Raw genomic sequence first — 16,013 nt, 5'->3', positions numbered from 1 at the left:
AAGTGAGTATATCCAAGCTAAAGATGTCTGCGCCCGTGAGATGCACGTCGTTTTCAATGGGAACTTAGTTGACATCTCTAGATATTGTATTTCTGCGGACAAGTCATACTTTATATGTGATAAAAGCGCATACATAATGTATTTATGTGTTTTCAGATGCATATTCGACCCTTATTTTACATGAGTGCCGTGTTTTGGAAACATGTGACATTGCTCACAACCAGATTTCCCATTGGAAGTTTATGTTGTCGAAGTTTCTCAAAACATCACGAACTCCTATCAAGGAATATCATGGCGAATCATGAGAATAACGTCGTCGAATTTCCTGACCAAAAATTCGAAAATGAAAAGACCGTAATCCCTAGTTCATCGACACAATTTGATACTGGTGAAAAAGAAGACCTACAGAATACAGGAAATGCTGACAAAATTGATAAGACAGAAAATACGGAAACGGTCCAGAGCAAAACCAAAGATGCATTAAACAATCCGATGGGACTCTCAAAACGAGCTCTCAAAAGGGTAACACATGTATACATTGTATTTTGATAATTATAATTCGGTGTTTGATACTTGATTTTCAGACTCGATTCAAATGCACTTTTATAATTGCTACATTTATGTATGTTTACTTTAGAGTGATGAAAATGTTAATTAAACTTCAAATAATACAACCATGACAAATGTTTTCCTATAGATAATGATAAAACCAATATGACATCATCTAGATGATTTCTCAAGATGGATCGAGGAAATGTGCTGTCGGGTTCAAAATATATGCCGAACAGCTGTATATCCACACTTTACCCGCCTGCATTAACTTTACCTTGCGTTGACCATATATAATAATAATAATAATAATATAATAATAATAGACTTTATTTAGAGTCGATAACACTTTGAGTCAGACAGCTCGTCTTCCAAGTGGTCGACATAAAAATATACAATATTTACAACAAAATATTCAGTGACATTTGACCTCTTGCATATAGCCTTATATTTTGTATGATCTGTCGGTTAAGACTATGAGTCTAAATGATTGCTTATCTAATTAATGACTCAAGCCAGTAATAAAAGTTAAAGAATATATTGTATAAATGAAAAAGTCACAACATGTGGTAAATCATAGTTACAATCTCCATAATTCCATAAATCTCACAGAGGCTAAGAGCTATACTCTTGAAACTTATGAAAGTCCTTTTTTAACTTGTGCGATATATAAAGACAACTAATAGAGGCTAAAAGCTGTACTCTCAAAACTTATGAGTTTCTTATCCTATAACCAAATAAATCCAAGAAATAAACACTTAGACCACTCAAAGATACTAAGAGACGTACTTTTAAAACTTGTGAGTGTCTGACCCAAACTTAAGAAATAACCAATTTTGTCTGGTGCTATTATCTTGTGAGAGCGTAGTGACTGCTGGCTGGTACCAGTGAAACAGAAATGCTGATGGCTGATGGGCCACCATCTTGGATTTTGATAATTGAAGTTTGAGGTACCGAAGCGATCTGTCTCAAATTTCAAATGCAGGTTCACCTAGTAGTACTTTATTTGTGCATATTTCATTTTAGTACTGATTGGTCAACAAGATGGCCGACAGGTAGCCATTTCGATTTGTTAAAGATGCTCCACCGCCGACAGAGTATAAATGATATTCATCATTTGAACAATAATTGGTGTTAAATCGTGTATAAATATGCCTAATTAACACAAAAAATAATATAAAATAATTTATTCCGCCTGTGGTGCATGTGCAATCAGTACTTCATTCCATATAGAATATAGTGCCACGGAATTTTTTCGGGATGCAATTAATTATTTTTCATATTTTTAACTTGAAGTAAAATTAGAAGCTCAAACAGTTCAATGGTGGTAATGGTGTAAAGTAAGTAACTTTTGTAACTGAAGAAAAATACTTAATTGTCTGTACCTGTTTTTGATAGTGAAAAAATATCATTTGTCAGCGGTGGAGCATCTTTAATTGAAGTTTGTTACTGCTATATATCTCAGAAAGTACTGAAAAGATCTTTCTCAAATTTTACATGTAGTATGAAGTAAAAGTTAGAAAAGCAGAGAAAAGATCCCTCTTTCCATTGTTAGACGTAGATCATTCTTTGGTGGGCGCCAAGGTCCCTAGCTCTGGGATCACTTATTACATTCTTTTATCTTTAGTTATATTGACCGTCATTTTTGTACAATTAATCTTAGTTGTATAGACATTTTTGTACAATTATACTTTTGCATTATAATTAAGTATCATTTATTAGCTCACCTGGTCCAAAGGACCGAGGTGAGCTTATGGAATATACTGCAGCGTCCGGCGTCCGGCGTCCGGCGTCCGTCAACAATCGACTTCTTCTCCATAACCGCCGGTCGGATTTCAACAAAATTTGACTGGTAGCATCCTTATGGGCTACTAACTGAAAATTGTACAAATGATGGGGCTGACCCCCCAGGGGCCTGAGGGGCGGGGACAAAAGGGGTCAATTTGGCTATTTCCATATAAACGACTTCTTCTCTGAAACTAAGCATGGTATAGCACTCATAATGCAATGGTAGCATCCTTATAGGGTGGGGATTCAAAATTGTACAAATGATGGGGCTGACCCCCCGGGGGCCTGAAGGGCGGGGTCAAATGGGGTCAATTTGGCTATTTCCATATAAACGTCTTCTTCTCTGAAACTAAGCATGAGATAGCACCCATAATGCAATTGTAGTATCGTTATAGGGTGCGGATTCAAAATTGTACAAATGATGGGGCTGACCCCCGGGGGGCCTGAGGGGCGGGGTCAAATGGGGTCAATTTGGCTATTTCCATATAAACGACTTCTTCTCTGAAACCAAGCATGGTATAGAATCCATAATGCAATGGTAGTATCGTTATAGGGTGGGGATTCAAAATTGTGCAAATGATGGGGCTGACCCCCGGGGGGCCTGAGGGGCGGGGTCAAATGGGGCCAATTTGGCTATTTCCATATAAACGACTTCTTCTCTGAAACTAAGCATGGTATAGAATCCATAATGCAATGGTAGTATCGTTATAGGGTGGGGATTCAAAATTGTACAAATGATGGGGCTGACCCCCAGGGGGCCTGAGGGGCGGGGTCAAATGGGGTCAATTTGGCTATTTCCATATAAACGACTTCTTCTCTGAAACCAAGCATGGGATAGCACCCATAATGCAATAGTAGCATCCTTATAGGGTGGGAATTCAAAATTGTACAAATAATTGGGCTGACCCCCTGGGGGCCTGAGGGGCGGGGTCAAAAGGGGTCAATTTGGCTATTTCCATATAAACGACTTCTTCTCTGAAACTAAGCATGAGATAGCACTCATAATGCAATTGTAGTATTGTTATAGGGTGCGGATTCAAAATTGTACAAATGATGGGGCTGACCCCCCGGGGGGCCTGAGGGGCGGGGTCAAAAGGGGTCAATTTGGCTATTTCCATGTAAATGACTTCTTCTCTGAAACCAAGCATGGGATAGCACCCATAATGCAATGGTAGCATCCTTATAGGGTGGGGATTCAAAATTGTACAAATAATGGGGCTGACCACCCAGGGGCCTGAGGGGCGGGGTCAAAAGGGGCCAATTTGGCTATTTCCATATAAACGACTTCTTCTCTGAAACTAAGCATGGTATAGCACCCATAATGCAATGGTAGCATCCTTATAGGGTGGGGATTCAAAATTGTGCAAATGATAGGGCTGACCCCCAAGGGGCCTGAGGGGCGGGGTCAAAAGGGGTCAATTTGGCTATTTCCATATAAATGACTTCTTCTCTGCAACTAAGCATGGTATAGCACTCATAATGCAATGGTAGCATCCTTATAGGGTGGCGATTCAAAATTGTAAAAATGATGGGGCTGACCCCCGGGGGGCCTGAGGGGCGGGGTCAAATGGGGTCAATTTGGCTATTTCCATATAAACGACTTCTTCTCTGAAACCAAGCATGGGATAGCACCCATAATGCAATAGTAGCATCCTTATAGGGTGGGGATTCAAAATTGTACAAATAATGGGGCTGACCCCCCGGGGGCCTGAGGGGCGGGGTCAAAAGGGGTCAATTTGGCTATTTCCATATAAACGACTTCTTCTCTGAAACTAAGCATGGTATAGAATCCATAATGCAATGGTAGTATCGTTATAGGGTGGGGATTCAAAATTGTACAAATGATGGGGCTGACCCCCCGGGGGCCTGAGGGGCGGGGTCAAATGGGGTCAATTTGGCTATTTCCATATAAACGACTTCTTCTCTGAAACCAAGCATGGGATAACACCCATAATGCAATGGTAGCATCCTTATAGGGTGGGGATTCAAAATTGTACAAATAATGGGGCTGACCCCCCGGGGGCCTGAGGGGCGGGGTCAAAAGGGGTCAATTTGGCTATTTCCATATAAACAACTTCTTCTCTGAAACTAAGCATGAGATAGCACTCATAATGCAATTGTAGTATTGTTATAGGGTGCGGATTCAAAATTGTACAAATGATGGGGCTGACCCCCCGGGGGGCCTGAGGGGCGGGGTTAAAAGGGGTCAATTTGGCTATTTCCATATAAACGACTTCTTCTCTGAAACCAAGCATGGGATAGCACCCATAATGCAATGGTAGCATCCTTATAGTGCAGGGATTCAAAATTGTGCAAATGATAGGGCTGATCCCCCGGGGGCCTGAGGGGCGGGTCAAAAGGGGTCAATTTGGCTATTTCCATATATATGACTTCTTCTCTGCAACTAAGCATGGTATAGCACCCATAATGCAATGGTAGCATCCTTATAGGCTGGGGATTCCAAATTGAGCAAATGATAGGGCTGATCCCCCGGGGGCCTGAGGGGCTGGGTCAAAAGGGGTCAATTTGGCTATTTCCATATATATGACTTCTTCTCTGCAACTAAGCATGGTATAGCACCCATAATGCAATGGTAGCATCCTTATAGGCTGGGGATTCCAAATTGAGCAAATGATAGGGCTGACCCCCGGGGGCCTGAGGGGCGGGGTCAAAAGTGGTCAATTTTCATATAAATGACTTTTTCTCTGCAACTTAACATGGGATTGTGCTCATAATGCAATGGTTACATCCTTATAGGGTTTGGATTCAAAATTTTGCAAATGATAGGGCTGACCCTCCGGGGGCCTGAAGGGTGGGGTCAAAAGGGGTCAATTTAGCTATTTCCATATAAACAACTTCTTCTCTGCAACTAAGAATGGAAGAGCACATATATGCAATGTTAGCATCCTTATAGGGTTGGGATTTGAAATTGTACAAATGATAGGGCTGACCCCCGGGGCCTTAAACGGCAATAGATGCGAGGTCAAAAAGGTCAATTAGGCTACTATTTTCATATAAATTACTTTGTCTCTGAACCTATGTATTGGATAGCATATTTGTATGGTATCAATAGTATCATTGTATGGTTGTGATTCAAAATTAAACTTTGGGAGTCAATTTTGCTTATTTTTCTAATTGTCAGAGTCTTGTGATAATAACTAACAAAAAACCAGGTGAGCGATACAGGCCCTCTGGGCCTCTTGTTTACAGATTGATTTACTTACAGATGCTGAAGAATGAAATCAATAAGGCCAAAAAGAAAGCAGCCAGGTCACAATCTTTGACAAAGAACAGTAATCCTGGGTTTTCAACAGACTATTTCGGATTGACAGAATACTATTATGAAAATGGTAAATATATAAGACCACATTTAAACTCTTTTATTTCAGTTAGACAAGTTATACAAAAGAATTGCACTTTAGCCTCCCAAAAACTCACTCATGATCACAAACTCAGTACATCAACTCAGTTTTTATACATTGAAAGTCATCTTTAATTGCATCTTTGCTAGCCAAGTATCTGATTATAACAAAGCCATTCCATGTAGTTCTGTTCTGGACATGGATATACAGTGAAACTTGTTTGATACGAACTCGGATAATTAAAAAACCTGGCTTAATACAAAGTACTTTTCCGGTCCCGGCCAAATTCCCACTTTATCTTCGTTCAAAGAGCTCGGATAATTCAAATTCGGAAAATTCGAAGAAATCGGATAATACGAAGTAAATCTTGGGTCCGAATGACAAAAATGATATATAAAATATTCTTATAACTCGAAATGAGATTGCAAAAAAAAATCTCATTTCTTTTTCATAAATCTGCCGTAGAACTGCATTTCAAAAGACAATCTCGGTTTTATTGTTATAATTTTGCAACTGCTCTCGACGATTTTGACATCTCTCTTGTTCACATCGTTTTACACGGAATTAGTTTATATATACTAAGTTAAGAGATCGTCAGTACACATGAGAACTCGCTTAATTCGAATACTTAAATAACTTGAAGTTTTATCTCGGTCCCTTCGAGTTCGTATTAACCGAGTTCCACTGTATGTATATCTTATGAAATTATAATTTATATTCAATGTATGCATGTAGATTTACCTAGTTTTGCTTTCAGCTATGTTGAGCGATGTGCAGTTTCTACTATAGCAATAACTGTAATTTTAAGCTCAAATCACTGGTTCAGCAGTATTTTGGGTGTTTTTTGTTTTTTTTTTTTTTTTTTTTTTTTTTTATACACGTATATATTTCTTTGTTATCATTTCTTTGTTTGTTGTCATATCTTTGTTAACTTTGTCGCATTTGTTGTTGCAGGATTAAGAAAAGTGTATCCCTACTACTTTAAGTTTGAATCCCATGTCAAGAAACGTTGGGTAGGCCAATCTTTGTTTAAAGTTTTAAAAGAATTCCAAAATGACCAGGAGGGCAAATTCAAAACCATGGTATGTAAAGATTTTACAGTATGCTTAGATAAATCATAAAGGATTTTCTATTTCACAATTTAGGAGGGAGTTTTCACTCATGTTTAACTTAGAAGCCTGTTATTATGCTTATTGATTGAATTTCAATTCTTAAATATAGATAGATTCAGTTTTAATTCATTATCAAATACGTTTATAATACGTGATAATAAATGCATACGTTTTATGACTAAATAATGATTTAAAATATGTTCCTCAATAGATGAATGTCTTTGCTTAGATGTGTACTGAGTTGCCAGGTATTGGTTGGTGGTTTTTCTCCCAGTACTCCGGTTTTCCTGATTATGATTTCTACACCCCTGGATTATCTTGTAGTAAAATTGGAGGCAGCTCTGAGGAAAGAATCTGAACCAATCACAGGCCAGCAGAAAGTTCCTTTGAAGACTACACAGAGAGCAAAGCCCAATTTCAAAGCCACACATACACTGTCAAACACAGTGTACCATTATATGGCACTTTTGTTGTGAATCAGAGGACTGAATTACCTTTTTTGTTGCCTCCAGTTTTACTATGAGATAGTCCAGGGTTGTAGAGATCGTATGTGAAAGGAACCCCTGGGGTATCGAGGATGCCACCAAGAAAACTGGTACATCCTTACATGTCCCTAGCTGTTAATAGGACATTAAAATGATAAAACCCATACCCAAGTATTGGATTGGATGTGATAACTCAAAAGGGCAACAGCTAATTGTGTGACAGGCATTGCTTACTCCATGACATATGGAAGGGAATGTGTGTCATACCTTATATTTGATTTTGTTACTGTAATGCCAGGGTTTTGAGATAGCAAAATAATGTGGGTAAGGCATGATTTACTGTCGACCCCAGTGGCCACCTGCCTGTGGTTGTGACATCAGAAAAATCACATCAAAATATCAAACACCGCAAGTTGGGAGACTGTAAGGTGGGACTACAGTAATTGAAGGCAAATTGTACTTCATCCACATTGTTTTGGTATTTCGATATTGATGTATTGTAACCAAATTGCTGTGCATGTGGATTTGGATTACAAAGGTGATGTGCTGAAGTCCATGACCATTATCGATGTAGTTTACACCTTATTCGGACATATCATACGAACCCATACTCGCGTGTGCATGACCGTAGACTACGACTGCCAATATTGGCACTATATGCACATTGAGCATATTCACCGCAATACCTCACCCTCAAAGCTCCACTGCAGGATACAGATGTATATTACATGTTGATATATTACTTAGTAGATTTGTTCATTACTTTGGAATTGTTGTGAAAAGTTAAAACAAAATGGGTTTTTTTTAATATTGTAGGAAGAGGTCTTGAAAGATGGTGACATTACCTTAAATGGCAAAGTGGTCACTATCGATAAAATTTTGAAGGATAATGATTTTATATCACACAGAATACACAGGTAATAAAATACACTTAGAGGTAGTTGTAATTCAAAAATATTCTGTAAAAATGTAGCACTTATATTCATATAACTACTTGATATGTTAAATTATTAAGAATTACTTAAAATGGTACAACAACATCAAAGTGAAAAGAACAGGTTGTCTTATACTTGCTAGAAGTATTGCAGTTTTTGTTGCTTGGGTACCCACCCAAAATTTATATAGTGTTTAATCAATATTGACCAAATTGTCACATTTGTATACCGGTTATGTATGCATCTTTATTGTTACCTAAGCAACTACAACTGCAATGTTACACAACTATCATAACAATTGTATCAGAGATGTACTCCATATTTGAAATTAAACAATTTAGTCACTAAATAACAAGTTTAATTTATTTTTAGTCCTTTTATTGAATCTGTTTCACAGGCATGAGAACCCTGTGATTGGGACACCCCTTGAGATTGTGGTAGATAATGATGATGTCATTGTGATAAACAAACCATCCTCCATCCCTGTACACCCCTGTGGGAGATACAGATACAACTCCATCCCCTTCATCCTTGGCAAAGATCTGGGCTACACTAATCTCCGCAGTAAGCTCCACAATTAATCAATTGTCTTGACATGTGTGCATTAAAGGTAATAACTGCCAAGTTAAATCCTTATTAATAATGAATGATTAAGAAAAAAATGCTTAAAAGATATTATCATATTGCATGAAATGTTTGGAAAGATCATTCAGGGGAAAAAAGAGCATCTTCATTTTTAAAACCTCTAAACAGATTGTTACAGTTTAAATTTGCATCATCATACTCTGGTAGTAATGATTTTGAGTTAAAGATTGTAGTTGATATTTCATGGAATCTGTATGCCTGTTGGTGTTACTGCTTAACTGCCGTCATCATCAGTCAGGTTTCTCTCCAGATGGTGGGCCAATAGGGATGATCAGTCCCTACTCTCTGACAGTTGGCTTCCAGCTACTGTAAGTACTATTAACAGTTTTTATCTTGTTTACAGCAATATATCGTTTGGACCGACTAACTTCAGGACTCCTTATTATGGCAAAATCTGCAGAAAAAACGCGGGAGATGGAGGACGATATCCTTCAACGAAGGGTACGGAAGGAATACCTGGCAAGAGTTGAGGGCAGATTTCCTGAGTAAGTGTAAGAGTATCACGGTATGTAGTAGATTAATTTTAAATGTGAATCAGAATGTTTCTTTTACAAAATACATATTAAATTTTTATGTATAGGTATAAGGCTCTGATTAGTATAAGGGGAATTACAGGGTATAGTATGGCATTGAAAAGATGAGGTATGATATTTCCTTCCTTTTATAATGGTTTCTTTAAATGTACCAATAAAACGTTCATAAGAAAAGGACTATGTATGATTTGGCCCTTTTTGGCCCCTAAATATTTAAAACTGTTATTTAGTGATTAATTTGTTGTATTTCAAATATTTTAAAAATACATTGGTGATCCAACTATAATGACTCTTTTCTAATTTTGCAGCTGTAGTTGCCATAGTTACCATCCAAAATATGCATAAATTATGAAAATAAAGAAATTCTGGCCATTGTTTGCTAAGTTTCTTTCTATGAAACTATAAAGTACGTCCTTGAACAAACTTAATATTTACTGTGAGTATGTATGCACCTCCAATACATCTTTAGGAGAAATATATAAAGTTTGTTCCAGGATGCACTCTATGGTTTTTAAACAAAAACTTAGCAAAAAAATGCCAAAATTGTCAAAATTTCCACATTTTCATAATTTATGCATATTTCGAGTGGTTACCAGGGCAACTGCAGCTGCAAAATTAGAAAATTATCTTAACAGTTATATAAGGGGATATACTAAATATGTCAAATCCAACAATTTAAATACTAAATAACAGTTTTGAAAATTTGAAGGATTTGGAGGCCAAAAGGGGCCCAAACCATACATAGTCCTTTCTAACCATTAATAACAATAACCTGGCTAAAGGTTTGATTTTGAACTGATTTTATTGATATAATAATAACAGGGGTCATTGGCCTTGACAAACTAAAGACTATATTTGTGATACTCGAGAAGATACATCATAATAGCTCACCTCTCTACATTTATTATCTATTTCTAGTGGAATTATCGAGTGTGATCAGCCATTAGGCGTACTATCTAGTAAGGACAGTTTATACGGAGTTGTTCCTGGTGGCAAGGAGAGTAAGACTGTATTTGAATTCATCAGTTATAATGGATCGTCCAGTCTGATTAGGTGTAAGTTTACAGCTTACAGGTCTATATCCATCACCGAAATTCCTATTTTAAAATTTGAAAAACATTTTTTTTTTTTTTTTACATAGACCATTTATAAGATACCGTAGATTCAATGATATTGACAAAGCTTTTGGGACATGCATTATTTGCTTTGTCATGGAATTGGAGACATTCATTGTTATCGTCTTGTACTGTCTTGTCTAATTATTGTTTGGTTACAAGTAAAAAATGCAGGGTAATTCACGAAAAATATTTGTTGCACAAACAGGATATTTCTTGAATATATCATGTTTTTTGTCTAAAATTAGAAGTAAAATGTTAAAGTTTTATGATGTTGTTTGGCTTCAATATCGGTTGTTTATAGGGTTTAGTTTTAGTGATAGTTTTGTTGGTGACTATATTTCAGGTTTACCACAGACAGGCAGGACTCACCAGATACGACTTCACCTGCAGTACTTAGGTACGGCGACACTCACTTGTGTAACAAGGGTACTAACTGTTTGGGGATATCTCTCAGAAATATCATTGTGCCAAAAGTATTGCGAGCATTTGTATTAGAATGATGAGAAGAAATCATATCTTGCAGAAGAAATATTTTCCATACAAAATTATTTCAACTTTGACACACAGTTGGATCATAGTGTATCAAGTACCTTGTCTTATTTCCTTACGTGATATTTGAATGGACTTAAGGTAGGTCATTCATATCAATTTTGCAAATTATTTGACCACATGATAAAGATTTTGTAACATTGTCATCTAAATAATTGAATATATATATTATATTGTAGGGTTCCCCATCAAGAATGATCCTATGTACAACAAAGGTTGTTTCGGTCCTAACAATGCTAAGGATGGCATTCTAGAAAAGCCCTTGGAAGAGGTAAATACATTAATACCCATTTCTACGAAAGATTTTATATCTTACAACTGATGCTTTTTAAATGTGAGTTCATCAATATTTGTGATTGTGACCAAATTCATGTTCAATTGGTTGCTGGTATTTGCTTAGGATTTTGTAAAAGTCAACTAGAGGCTGATTTCTTTTGCACAAAACTTCACAATCTTTCTCCTAAATCAGTTTTCTTTTCTTTTTTTAACAGTCAAAATAACTTGACTAATTCTAATTGCCTATATTACAGAAAGTAAAGTCCTTCCTACTGATTCTAATTGCCTATATTACAGATAGTAAAGTCCTTCCTACTAATTCAAATTGCCTATATTACAGATAGTAAAGCCCTTCCTTCTAATTCTAATTGCCTATATTACAGATAGTAAAGTCCTTCCTACTGATTCTAATTGCCTATATTACAGATAGTAAAGTCCTTCCTTCTAATTCTAATTGCCTATATTACAGATAGTAAAGTCCTTCCTACTGATTCTAATTGCCTATATTACAGATAGTAAAGTCCTTCCGAGAGAATCACAACACTGGTCTATGGGTTGAGGGTGATAATCCACTGTTTCATAAAAGACTGCAAGAAATGAAAACACAGACAGACCAAAATGATGTCAAGTCTTCAGGAGAAGAAGATTCTCCTAATTTTCACATTGCCACAAGTGAATCTTATACCTCTCCAGGAGAATCTTGTAAGTTAGATCAAAGTGAGAATTCTAGTCGGGGTCAGTTTGAGAGTAAAGCTGCTGATACAAATAAGTGTGAAGAAGGAGCGGCCAATTTATCTTTACTGTCTCAGACATGTTTCACTGGGGAAGAACCGAGTGCCAAACGATGTAAACTTGCTGAAAATGCCTCCTGTAATGATACAGGAACATCGTCCAGTGGCCATTGTGGACAAATATCTTCTGTGATTAAACATGAAAAATCTAAATTTGATCCACAAAAATGGAAGCCTGAGGAGAAATGCTTCTACTGCAGGAAGAGATTTAGGGACCCTGAAGCTGCTGACATGATCATGTACCTGCACGCACTAAAATACAAGGTATTTACCTTAATCGTATTCAGTCACTTTAAAATAATGCCAGCAGGTTCTGGCATTAATTTGGCATAATATTTAAACATATTTTCTTAACTTGTAATTTTTAGCACGATGGAGCATAGCTCCATCGTACCTTATAGCATACCCCCTAGTTTTGAAAATCACCTTGTGAACAGGATATCTCAAGTTATACACCATGAACAGCAATGAAATTTGGCACAGATATGTAGTTATAGATAAGGACGGAACTGATAAAACTTGACGACAAACAGACATAAACTGTATTTTTGAGGAATTAAAATATATTTCATTCCTTCTTTGTCTATAGTAATATTTAAATGAGAAACACAATGCATTATGGGAAATTATATGGCCGACGGTACCACTTCATACAAAAGAAATATAGTTTAAGAAAAGATTAAGGCAATTAAGAAATATTCATTATTTTTCTATTCTTAAATATGTTACTCAAAGTGTCATGACATCATAATTACCTGTGTTGGATAATCTATATTCCCTGGACAGTGTCACAAGTCAGGTGCCCTAGTTTCATCTAGATGCTGTTTATAGGCCTATATGTGTGTGTAAATGTGTTACATATACCATTTACTGTAAAAGGGAAAAACAATGGTTGAGAGTTAATTAATGTATTTTGTTATCAAGGCCCTGGGAAAGGCTCGACTGTAGCTGCCAATGTCGATTTGTTGACCCGTAGTACACATTCCATTGTGCCGAGACCCAGCCAATACAACTTGTGCATTGTTATCTTAATTGTGAAATTTATATTGTGTTGAAGAAAATGAGATAAAAGATAAGTAATAAATTTCAACGTATTGAAGCAAATTCAGTTTTCACCTTATAACCATGACAGCCAAACATCTTTGATTTTTTTTGGTCACCTATAATGAATTAAGCCCTCATCCAGCAGGTATCATTTAAAAGTCTAGTCAACTTAACACTTTGATTATACATAGTTGTACATGTGTGATACCGATAAGCAATCATACAGGGAAAAGTTTCCCCAATTATTTTTTATCATATAACAACATTCTGATAAATTTGAATAAACAGCATTGTTAAATTTTGAATTTTATTAAATTTTCTAATATTAAAGTTAAGTTGATGCTATTTGAATTGGTCCCAACAATATTCTTACTAAGAAGATGCTGCTTCTGCATACGCTCACACTAAAATCCTGCTCAGAAAAAAAAAATCTGCACAAATCAATTTTTTTTTTATAAAACTGTTGATCTATATATAACTTCAAATATGATGAATGACATCTGTCTTGAAAGAATTTTATGATTGTTTTAATACCAACATTGATAACAATTTAAATACCAGTGGGCATTTGAATTGTCCTAATTAATTATTAGTTTAAACAGTGCATATGAGTGATAATCAAGAATATTAGTCAAAACCAATCATTGAACATCAATTAACTGGACCATCGTGCTATGAGGCCATTGGCCTCTTGTTCTCACAACCATTTAACTGAAATCATCTTTTTCATTATAATATTTGACCATTGAAGTTTTTTGTGTTCTTTATTTTCATAATCATAATTGTGGTGTTGAGATATAAAAAGCAAATATTTAGGGAATGTTAGCCATAAAAGACAAATGGTAACCATTAAACCGTAAGTGAATGCTATGATAAGAAATTAAAGTCTGTTGTGACATTTCGTCTCTCTAGTTTTTCATCCAATTCAATTTCAATTTCATATTTAAAAGAAGACAGATGAAGAGCCCTGTCTTACTCAAAAAGTTTTTGGTGTTGATCTATATGTAACTACCATTTTGTATTTAATTAATTTAGAAAAAGACTATATTAGTAAAACAAAGTAAATTAAAAAAGAATTTCTCCTGAGTGTTTCACTAAGTGATTTTTGCCATTAAGTATGCTTATTCATATTTTAAAACATGGCTGTGATGTCATCTTTTGTTGTCCCCAGTACTTTATTTAGACTATTGTTCAAGTACTTGTTCTGTCTGTAGATTAGTACACCTTTCACTGTACATTAGTTTACATGCAGCTGTAGATTAGTTTCAACTAATCTACAGTTCCAGGCAAACTAATGTACAATGAAAGGTAGAGAGTGACACTACATACAGCATTGTAAAATTGGACAGATAAATAAAAAATAAATGTAATCAAATTCAACATAAATGTAATAGAACACTTCAATAATACATATTATTACATATTTTCTGTTTTATATATTGATTCATGGACATCGGCATAAATCCAATCACATCAACCACAAGGCATAAAATTACTCCTTGTGTTGAAAATCACGACTCTTTAGTATTTCGACAGCACAGGCATTCCTACAATGATGTTTTAATTTTAGATAGATATGTGTACTTTCTTTCTTTGAAAAGTGAATGAATGATTTCGGTATATTTCCCAATAATTTCACTGTTAATTGCTTCATTTCTTGAATACATACACGTAACACATAAATCCACATTTCCCAAATTGAATGATTTCGGTATAATTCCTTATCCAAGAATCACACAAAGCCTACTGAACAAATTTGAAATTTTAAGCTTTCTTTTCATCACTTTGCCGTTTTCACTGAATTTCAATGTAGTTTCCTTTAGAATCCACTAAATCTTGATATTTGATTTTAGGACCAATCATATTCTTCATTCATAACGTAGAGCGGTATATTCAAAATTAATACATTTCCATGATGATCCTCCATATCTTGTGAATTTTTGACAAGTTATATCCAAGTAAATCGTCTGCCTCTGACATAAACAGCAGTTGAATTAAAATATCACAAAATAAACTCTCATCCAAGTAAATCGTCTGCCTCTGACATAAACAGCAGTTGAATTAAAATATCACAAAATAAACTCTCTTATTGGAAATTTGATAATCATTTTAGATAATTTGACTTCGTAAAGATCTGATCTGCACTGTCTGTTGCCATGCTTTGAAATCAACAATTTTAAAATTAATAAAAATTCATGTCAAGTTTGTATCAATTAATGTGTTACATTTCTTATCTATTACATGAGAATATGAAGAAAGCATGCACTAAAATATTGGTAGAATCTTGTACAAACACTACTACACTGCATGTTTGTCTCAGAATTGCATTTAGTATTATGGGCAACAACTTATTTTATTAATTAGTTTTTCTACACTGAATTGTGTTATAACTTTATCACTGCAGTTAAAATAAGATGCTCCACTGCCAACATAGCATCAATGATAATTCATCATTTGGAACAATAATTGGTGTTTACTCATGTAAATGTATGTCTAATTAACACAAACATAATTGAAAAAAAACTAGTGTTGCTTTTAGTTCATGCACAGTCAGTACTTCATTCCATAAAGGGCATATTGCTATGGATGCAATTGATTATCTTTAATATTACAATCTTGAAGTAAAATGAAAAGCTCAAACTCAAAAAAGCAAAAAAAAAAAAAAAATAAAGAAAATACTCACAAAATTTAATATTCTCAACTCTGGGTGGAAAAAAAAGCTCAAACTTTTCAATGGTGGTAATGGTGTACAGTAAGTAACTTTTGAAACTGAAGAAAATACATCTGTAATAGAAGTTGTTATTATTATGTCCCAACAATCAGAAA

General features: G+C 35.4%; 1 protein-coding gene across 1 annotated transcript; it reads left to right on the top strand.

Moving 5' to 3' along the window:
- The first annotated feature begins 3 nt into the window (after positions 1–3).
- Positions 4–14,368, top strand: LOC138315785 (pseudouridylate synthase RPUSD2-like). The gene is made up of 10 exons (XM_069257047.1): positions 4–522; positions 5,564–5,687; positions 6,654–6,781; positions 8,113–8,213; positions 8,629–8,795; positions 9,220–9,361; positions 10,328–10,464; positions 10,871–10,924; positions 11,256–11,347; positions 11,865–14,368. Exons 1-10 carry the CDS (start codon positions 145–147, stop codon positions 12,474–12,476), a joined length of 1,935 nt encoding a protein of 644 aa, XP_069113148.1. The 5' UTR covers positions 4–144; the 3' UTR covers positions 12,477–14,368.
- Positions 14,369–16,013: the final 1,645 nt, after the last annotated feature.

The sequence above is a fragment of the Argopecten irradians genome, chromosome 2 (genome assembly GCF_041381155.1).
Source record: "Argopecten irradians isolate NY chromosome 2, Ai_NY, whole genome shotgun sequence".
In the NCBI taxonomy this organism is placed as follows: domain Eukaryota; kingdom Metazoa; phylum Mollusca; class Bivalvia; order Pectinida; family Pectinidae; genus Argopecten; species Argopecten irradians.
This window is presented reverse-complemented; position numbering and strand designations above follow the sequence as displayed.